The sequence below is a fragment of the Trachymyrmex septentrionalis genome, unplaced genomic scaffold (genome assembly GCF_001594115.1).
Source record: "Trachymyrmex septentrionalis isolate Tsep2-gDNA-1 unplaced genomic scaffold, Tsep1.0 scaffold66, whole genome shotgun sequence".
Classification (NCBI taxonomy): Eukaryota; Metazoa; Arthropoda; class Insecta; order Hymenoptera; family Formicidae; genus Trachymyrmex; species Trachymyrmex septentrionalis.
In genome coordinates this window covers 612,016-622,413 of record NW_017305843.1, presented here as the reverse complement: position 1 = coordinate 622,413, position 10,398 = coordinate 612,016, and the positions used below count along the sequence as shown (strand labels likewise).

At 31.6% G+C, this 10,398-nt stretch overlaps 1 protein-coding gene across 2 annotated transcripts in view; it reads right to left on the bottom strand.

Moving 5' to 3' along the window:
• LOC108753140 (pikachurin) overlaps nucleotides 1-10,398 on the bottom strand; it is a 138,131-nt gene that overhangs the window by 126,812 nt on the left and 921 nt on the right. Inside the window, exon 2 of one of the 2 annotated variants that reach the window (XM_018494482.1) lies at nucleotides 6,444-6,638. In XM_018494482.1, the coding sequence (XP_018349984.1) occupies nucleotides 6,444-6,561 (118 nt within the window). In that variant the 5' untranslated portion in view covers nucleotides 6,562-6,638. Of the gene's footprint in view, nucleotides 1-6,443; nucleotides 6,669-10,398 lie in introns of those variants that run through there. The other variant, XM_018494483.1, reaches the window with a different exon arrangement.

Genomic DNA, 10,398 nt, shown 5'->3' with positions numbered 1-10,398 from the left:
AATTTATAATTTTATTTTTTATTTAAATAAATTAAAAATAAAACCGTTTTTATCTATCTAAGATATGTTTACGTATAATTTATTTTATCTTTAGATAACTTTTTATTATGTAAGCGGATGTTATTATGTAATACTGGATGCGCGTTGAAATATTACTTGAAAAACAATGTCCTATATGTATATAAACTTATTTAATATTAATTGACATGACAGATTTAATTGCTTATATTCGTATGACGTTTGTGTCCTAGAAATGTCATTGAACGCGAAAGCTATGTAAATTTTAATAAGCTACTATTCGCGGTCATGCAATTTTCCGTCCGACGTAAAGTTTGATTATTCTCTCTAAAGCTTTAATTGTCGTCAGTTGTCAGGAACAAGAATTGCTTTTTAATCGGCCAATCTTCGAGTTATGAGAAAATTGGCCCACTTATTATCTATCGCTTCCTTGTCGCTCACTCGCGTTTTTAATCGACATCGGCGTTAAAATCGCGCACTTAAATGCGTCGGCATGACTTTTAATGTCGCGGAAATGCGTTAAACAATAGCACGTATAACAGTTTACGCGTAGACAATTGCGTCAGTAACGACGCAGAAAGGGTACGTTAATGTTAATGACTCGCGTGCACGCTCCCTCTGCGCGCAGGGCCTATTTGCTAATGGGTAGCGAGCGATTAATATCATAGGCCTTTGATGCCCTTTAGGTGCGAGCGAATAGCGGAGCGAGCTGTCTGAGGATAGCGGCTACACGCGGGAAATCATGTACGAATATCCATGTAACATTTATTATATGGACTTTGTTTAATAACTATGAATGAAAACGCAACTGTAACGTTTTGTGGTGTAAATACACACTGCTATTAGTTCTGTATTATGCAAGTTGTTAGAGCTGCTATATACAATATCGTCCCGTATGTAAATTTAGAATATTGAATAATCTATAATATAATATGATAAATTTGCATAATAAACATAGACAGCTTTTCTTGAAAACTTATTAGTAGATTTGTTTAAATTGTAGTTTTATTATTTTAAATTTTAAACTTTAATTAAATTGAAGTTTCGAAATATTAAATGTTTAACGGTGATTAAAGAATCATAATATGTATATTCTTGCAAGAATGACGCCTTTGCAATAAAGATCCCAATAATTAAGTAAGAATTAGTATTAATTATTTTTTTACAACAAAAACTTCTAACAATTCAATTCATTTTAATAAATAATAAGTATCAAGGTAGACAATAAGCAATACGTTCCTCTTTTAATTTCTTTCTTTTTTAAATTAATTAATTTCTTTCTTTCTTTCTTTCTTTTTCCGTATAACAAATCAAACTAACCAAGACTCCTTATACTATAAATCAAAGAACTAGAAAGGATACAGGCAATAGAAGTTAAGCGCAGAAGACGTCGCGCAAATAATATACCTATGAAGTGTGAAACTTCTTTATTCACTAAAACGCGCTTACATGTTTCGGCTCACTTTTGAGCCCCTTCCTCAGAGACTACATATATTATATAAAACTAACATATATAAAAACTGTGAATAAAATCCTGTCATGGTGAATTCCCCTACATCGAGAATTTAAATGTCGGAATTAAAACCAAAAAGAAAAAGAAAAAGAAAAAAGAAAAGAAATTAGGAAATATCGTAAAATAGAATATGGAGAAATAATTTATCAAACAACTTTAAGATTATAATTAATTATCCGGCGAATATAAGGACGCTCACTATGCTCAGCACCGTATCGCAAACATTACTATAAAAATAATTCAAGAACCGGCTCCTGATAATGTTGGCCAGTCAGTATCGGATACAGTGAGTCACTTTTTGTTTTTTAGTTAGTAATTTTTCGAGATACCAAATGGAAAAATGTTACATCAAAGCGTTAATCAATTCTAAGAACAAGAAAGTTGGAAAAAAATTGATAAACACGCCAGAAAGACTCATTACTGCGTACGAACGATACTGACTCACTAGACGTGACAACAACTCAAGCCTTTATAGCTTGTCTATGATCGGGAGGTAGGCCTTGGGAAGCCCCTTCATATCCGTCTACAGGTTCAGTCCATCTTTTGTCCGTCTTTTGATGAATATCATCTCCGAAATCAATCTCTTCCTATAATGAGGCTCCTCGTCCAGTATTGTAACGTTGTTTCAATCGAAATCATAGCCTTCTTGTAACCGATGCTCCGTTATGACATTACGAGTAGATATGTTCCATCGGTTCTCCGTGATTCTTGACCTCAGCTGTCTGTCCCACATAACTTGCATAGCAACTCTTACACGAGATCTTATAAACAACATTCGACTTCTTGTAAAGGGTCGCCGTAAAGGGTCCTCATGCACCCTAATGAATTTTCGCAATTTATTAGTACTATTAAACGATACCTTCATACACTCGCTATTCAATCTACTAAACTTCTCAGTAATACCACGAACGAAAGGAACAGTAAACCAAGAAGGCTTCACTACTTCAACCCTATTATCATTAACAACACTCTTCCTATTACTAGCCATAATAATTTTCTTCAAACAATTGTTAATATTTTCAAATATAAAGTTCAATGGATAATCATTCTCTAACAATTCTTTAATAATAAAACACAAATTATGAAAGTAAAATTTAGAATTCGAAAGCAAAATTATCTCTATCAATTAATCCCGCGATTATACCTTTTTTTGAGAAACCGGGTGCTGTGATCAAAAATTTAAATCTTCCCGAAAACAAGCGCGTTTTAGTGAATAAAGAAGTTTCACACTTCATAGATATATTATTTGCGTGACGTTTTCTGCGCTTGACTACTACTGCCTGTATTCTTTCCAGTTCTTTCTTTTTTAAGTTACACTAAAAAAATTTTCTTAAGTCACAAAATTTTGGTTTAAATCTAATTCATTATTTATTTGAAAATAAAATTTTGTGAATTTATTAGATGCTTGGAGATAGCTAAGCATAAAGAGAGAATGAAAAATTTCAAAAATTGAATATTTATGAAAATTAATGTTCCAAGATTAAATATATCTATATTTACATTTGAAATCATTCTATCTAGGCTTGCATTGAAAGGTCAATTATAATCTTACTCATGCATAATTATCAGTTCCATTTAGTATGAAATACGCTTGCTGATTGCTATGAGAAATAAATGAAAGTCATCTTGTTTCATGCCATAGCAGTGACATGCCTGCATTCATTTGCGATGAAAAATCGGTCGACATTATTCGCGTTATTGCCATTGGAATATTGGCAGTTGAGATGGAGAGCTCATGACAATACAGCATGCCGACCAATGTCGGTTGGAGAAAATGGCGGAAATATAAAGCTCTAATGGCTTTTGGCGGGACTGGTGTATCGATTCTCGTGCGGCTCCGCGCATTAATCGATCGTAAATGTTGCATAAATACTTGCGCGACCGCCACGAATCCACCGAATAGTTTAGCGCGGAATAACGTCGGCCTTACTGGAATTCAGTTCATTTCAACAGGTCACATATAATTCAATTTAACGCATAGTCCAACGGCATTGTTTTTACTGTTGAATCAACACGTTTCGTATCACGGCGATATCACGGAATTTGCATTGCACGACATTGCACGACCGATGTATTCATTCTGAAGTGATTATGTCTCGATTACTATTTTTCATTAATGAATTAATTAATCTTTTAATTACATGCCTGGTCGCAGCTTCTTAAAAGCTCAGACAATTTATATTAAACGCGGGTCCATATACATGGATTATCTTATCTTAAATATAATATATAACGATGTAATAATCGCAAATTCATTGTATTTAACCGTTATCTTCCTTATATCCTATTTATTGCAATTTATGATAAAATAAACGACAATATTTGCAGCGTGCAACAAAGTAGTTATCATGTTGCGCTAATTGAAAATGCAAGCATATTAAACGTACGCCGTTGATCATGTGCTAACGCGATTAGCATTATCACGATTTGGCAGACTAACAAGTAGATATGTACATATTGACACATAGTCAAAAGGCATTACTACATTCTCGGAATATTTTGAATATTCAAATATATGTGCGGACATTGCGAAAGCAAAAGCTAGTCGTCGTTGAGCGGTCAGAAGTGTTTACACACGGTAGCTTGGAAATTGCGAACATTATCGCGCGACTCGATCCCACGGCACTCTTGCATTCTCGAGAGGATCGATACGAAGGCTACAATTAACTGGATACAGTCGCGCCGGCAACCGACAGATATTTCACTGACTGACGCAAAATATTTCGCTGGCTCGACCCTTTTTCATGTCTCTCGTCCGCTCACTTGCGCGAATTTCAACTCGCTTGGTGGAATTCAGTCATCGCGATGTAATTTTTCAAAAATTACCCGCCCGCTTCATTAAGTTAAGAATAACGTCGCAAATAGACATAAACCTGCAAAAAATTTTTCGAAATAATAGAAAAAAGCGCCGTAAGGTTCTTCTATTCCGTGGACAAACTTTTCACATCGACAGTTGTCGAGAGACGTTGTCGTTAACTTTTTATCGAATGGATATGGATTTTCGATACGAAATGTATTTTAAAAACGAATTCAATTATTTAAAGTGGCACTTTTAAAGTCGATAAGTTAGTTAAGCTAATCAAAAAGTAAAATCGAAAATGACGAATATATAAATTTTTTTATTTTACAGTGTAATTCAAAAATATAACAGAATACATCTATATCATACAGCGATAAAGTAAGAAAAAATAATAAAAAGTTGAATCTATGATCCACATAAACGATGAATTGTCACCAAACTCCTATAAGCCCCAGGCTACAAAAAATACATCATAAGCTCTTGCTCGCTATAAAATGAACTTAACTTCTTTTACATCTTTTATGTCTCTCTTAATTGAAACTTTTTCATTTAAATCTTTATTCAAGGTTTACTGAAATACTTAGAATACATCTAAGGTCAACTTATAATTTGTTATAAAATCTTTATAGAAAGTATACAATTAATTTTTTTATATTTAAAAATATAATTTTTTAATTTCTAAATGTTTGTGTTGCTTGTAAAAATATTTTATCTTTGTCAATATTAATCCAATTATTAAATATTGCGACATATAATATAATTTTATATTAACGATTTATAAGTTATTTTCAAGAAAACAAACTGTATATAATTAATAATATTAAAAAATTTTTTTTTCTTTCATTTTAAGATTATTACCTTTTCATAACAAAATTTAATTATCTTCTCTTAAAATATTTAATTTTTTTTTAGGGATTATTATATAACTAGAAACTATTTCTTTTTTAATACTTTTATTAAGATATAATTCAATTCAAATTGGTCAAAGAAATCGTTAAAAAATGTTTCAATATTATATTTTTAAATAATTTAATATATCTTTCTATTTCTTAATATAATTATATCTAAATTATTTTAACAGAAAAAAGATCGTATTGGAACAAAAATCTATTTAGTATCTATTTAATATTCATGAAAAACATAACTAAAAATAACTGGAAACAAGAATTTTATGAATTATAGCGCTATGGAAATCAAAACTTTTTGATATATTTTTATTGATATTAAGTAATTTTGAAATATTGTTTATCATTAAAATCTATTAACGTCGCATTATAAAATAAATAATGTTTATTATGCATTTCTAAGCACAATTGTTAATTAGTAATGATGAAAATTCTTCGATTGTTTGTATTTATAATGTTCTTTAATATTCGATTACATATATTGCGATGTATACTTCTCCTTCAATATAGAAAATTTAATAATTCTACTGTGCAATATTTTTCAAAAAAATATCTGTTTATTCATTTTAAATATTATTCATTATATATATGTACCTATATACGTTACTATTCCAATAAGCAATAATTTAAAACCTCTTTCTGAGAGTTATTATTATGACATTGTATACATAAAAATGCAATAAGTTTAAATATATAACTATAACAGTAGTATAATTATCTTGAGATGGAATATAATTAATCAAAGAAAATTTAAAACCATTTACGAACTAATTGTAAGAGAATAATCGACAGAATTTTACAGACAGAACGATACAATTTACGAGTTATTTTTATAGGCATTAAATGGTTTCATAAAATTCTTTTACTGCGGTGCAAGTACAATTTACTTAGCTGTTATAAAATAAATAACTTTCACAACACGAGACTCGTACTTATAAGATATATATTATAGTAATAAAAACATCAGTTTCATTCTATTCATAAACGTAAATCTTATTGTTAAAAGTGGTCGTTAGGACTTTTTTGGATTGAGAATGTTATGCATTAATCTCATGGCCGCAAGGACGATTTGCAACTTCTTTTTATAGCAGCTAGTACCGACCGTAAAACAAAAGTCAGATCGGTATATCATACCACTTACGTAATGGTAGTTAATGGTGACGGGAAGTCTATAAATTCAAGAGGAGGACAAATAAAAACGGCTCACCCTGGAAAGCAGCCTCGAAGGTGGTCTTCTCCTCCACAGGGTTCTGGGCAAACACCAGAACGACCGACAGGTATCCCAGGATGACGAAGAGCCAACAAACGTAGCGTAGTCCAGCCATTGTCCAGCGATAAACATGCACGTCGCTGGGGTCGATAAGTCCTTACTGTCGCATGCTCCAGCAAATTCTGTCGATCACTACGACACACACGAGACACACTCTCTCTCTCTCTCTCTCTCTCTCTCTCTCTCTCTCTCTCTCTCTCTCTCTCTCTCTCTCTCTCTCTCTCTTTCTATCTATCTATCTATCTATCTATCTATCTATCTATCTATCTACCAAATCACTAATTACTCGCGACTACTGGCACCAGACAATTCGAGATGCACTGGTTCGAGACACTCGTCACAACGCTATGAATCAATGCTGCGACAACCGATCACGCGAGCCCCGTTGATTCTCTGTGGATCAAATAAACCAAAGAACCGATAAGTAAAACATAAAAATTCAAATCCCGACGAAAAGAATATATATTTTATCAGAATAATTTTCGTAACTTTTTAAAATCAATTAATATCTTAAATATTTTATTTAATAATGCACAATTATTATTCACCAAAAATTTTGTAGAATAAATTTTAACAGGAATATTTTAAAAAGCAACGTAGCTCCTGCTGATTAAACGCTCGATCCAATGCAACGTTTCAATATTACAAAAAGACAGAGGAGCAGCTATCGGTAAAAAAAAATGTAGAAGCTTTTAATAATGACAGCACAGTTATAAAAGATGAATTCAACTAGCTATCGTGATGACGATCGCGCGAATATCATTCAGTTCTGCAAAAGTGAATTGACACTGGCCGATTCAGTTGCAAATGGCGTGTACGTAACAAAGTATTCGCGGCGTTTACTATTCTCGTTATATCATGGCAAATGATAGGTCTCTATTTTCGCACGATACTCGATGCAAATTTACTTGACACCGTATGCATATCAATGCGGGCATGCATATTTCCCGCGGGCTCGCACAAAGGGGTTGTTTTCGCCTCGCTCTCGGTCTCTATCTCCGATTCGTCCTCTGTTTCTTTTTCTTTTTTTTTTTTTTTCAAAATTCGAACGAAGAGACAAGGTATAATCGTGCATCCTGCCGCGAGAACTCCCGAGACGCAACTATCCTCTTACGCGAGAACGCTCGGCAGGATGTTTGCATGGCAGAAAATGTAAGGCGAATTGCTACCACATCCGGATTAACACGCGAACTCGCAAGTATTAACGGCCTTAGAATTAGGTTTTTTTTGCTTATTGCCAGTCTTGCATTACACCTTTCCGCCGCGGCGCCGGTGTCGCCAGACGCGAACGTGAATATGCAAGACGTCGCGTCCGGGTACACAGCTGCAGAAAAAAGTCAACCGTATACTGTGGTTAAAATTAAATTTTCGGAGTATTGTTGGAGCACGTGACTTCGTTATGTGGAACAATGTACGGGCTAAGTTAATATTGCGTGTGCAAATCTCGTTTCATCGACTCTATGTCAATTTAAGTAGTTAATTTGAATGATAAATTTCCCAAATGCTGAACAATTTTATCCTTAATGTGTGTGTTTCTTTAATGTTTTATGCTCTCTTATGTTTCAGGACGTTTTGTTTATCTTTTAAATTAAGAAGAGTTGTAATAAAATAATTAAAAGGAAAATAGAAACCTGTTATGTATCCTGTAAGCATATTAGTTTTGCGAAATAAATGGAATAAAATAAAACGCAAAAATAATTGTAGTCTTGTAAAATTTGAGAAGAAGTTAAGTAATCGGTTTGTCGATTATATCGGGCAAGCATCACATCCGCTACTTTTAGATTTCGGCGAGGATCGAGGTAGCTCGATATCGACTGTCGTAGCCGATAGTTGACGTTTCAGCTTAAGTCACGGGCTGGTGTCACCAAGTTGCGGCAGATAAGATTACCGTGGTAGAGCCTCGTGGCCGAAATTTCCATCCCCAAGTTGCGCGATGTAACCTTCAGCAGACATTGAGTAAAATGCATCGGGTTACATCCATTGCATTACGCCCTGATGTCTTATGGATATCGAACAACTTATATCGTACGTTCTTCTCACGTACCGAGAAATTGGATTTTTTAACTATTGAATCTGCGAAATCAGAAATTGAAGGCGCGCACGCGTCAAATTTTCTTTCGGTAACTGATTGTGATAAGGAAATATTTAATTCCTCAAAAAATTGGATACATAGAAAAAAAAATTGCAGTTTATTTTTTAATTTTAGTTGACCAATTCAATTAAATCGATTACTTTGTTAATACAATATAAGGCTATGTAAGATAATATGTAAAAATAAATATAAACAAATTTTATACAAATTTAATAATTGTGAAATTATAAAAAGTATTGTATTCTTTTTTAGTGTAAAATTATAAATATTATAAATATTAAACATTTTTTTTTTAATATGGCTTAATTCTTAAATCAATTGTTTGCAAAATCTCGCATGCAAATAATAGAAAATCAATTTTAAGGAAAAATTTGTCACCCAGAAGTAATTTAATTTAACAAATCGCCTACAAATTAGTGGTTTTAATTTTGGCATAAATTTTACAGTAAATTAAAATTATCGTATTCTTTTAATAATAGTTCAAAGTAACATGTTTCATATTTAATATTGTGTATGTAACAATATAATTTAACTCTTTGTGTACCTATAGAAATAATTGTTTTTCTCCCGATTTGTTTTTAATAATTTTTACATTTGTCATTTATGCATTGAACAAAATATATCTTACGGAATAAATTGTCTCTCTTTGAATAACTTTGGTTATCACATTTCTGCAAACTAATATTATATTTAATTGTAATTAAATTAAATATCAAACAAATATTATAAATATGAAACATAACAAGTTTGAATGTAAAATTAAAAGTTTAAATGTAATATAAAAAAGTTGTCACAAAATAAAACATGATATTAATAATTAAAGAATTTCCCACATACAAATAGATATTTGTTTCCCAAAAATATTCGATGCATTCGTTTATTGCGATCTAGATTTTCCGTAAATATAAATTAGATTTAAAAAAGTTAATAACATATCAATTATCATTTTAATTTTGCTATCAGTTTCCCTTTAATCAATTTTTCTTTCATTATTATAATTCTTTTCTCAAAGAAACATTCTTCATACGTATGTTTTAAGAATTACATTTGTAGTGAGATTTATAGTATCAAATATAAATATACGATCTAACATGTTTTACAATATATTCATATACTGCTATTTACTGCATAAGTGCAATAATTACGTAGGAAATATGGAAGCAGCTTTACAGTGCAGCTCGTAATAATTTAGTATTTGCGCAATACAGCTTGTCGAGAATTTCAGGAGAAGCTTTTTTCACACGATACAATTCAAGTTGCTACAAAATACAATGTGACAAAGGGAGACTCGGGTTGCACTATTGTGCCATTATCCGGCGGCTTGATAACAAACAGATTTTAACCCTTAACAAACTGATGTTCAACAACATTCGATACATAGGCTAAAGCCGTTCTATATCACATTTCGATTGAAGTAAATATTCACAATCTCATTCACAAATTTTAATTTCCTACTGTTTGCACTACTTAATATTGAAATATCGTGTCTTGTCTAATGATAAAAATCACTGCAGCATTAATCACTATTTGCATTAAGCGATTTTCAATAAAAATGGGAAAGTAATATTGATTATTCAGAATGATTAACAAAATCACATTGAAACTAATAAAAGTGATGATTAATAAAAATGACAGTGATTAATGTGTTAAACGAATCTATATTTTTTAATCTAATTTATATATTTACGAAAATTCTCTTGTGGCGTAAAAAACGAATGTTTTTCACAAACATATTGATTCGAATCGAACAAAATTTTTTAATGCGAAAAATATTTAAATATATATAATATATATAATATA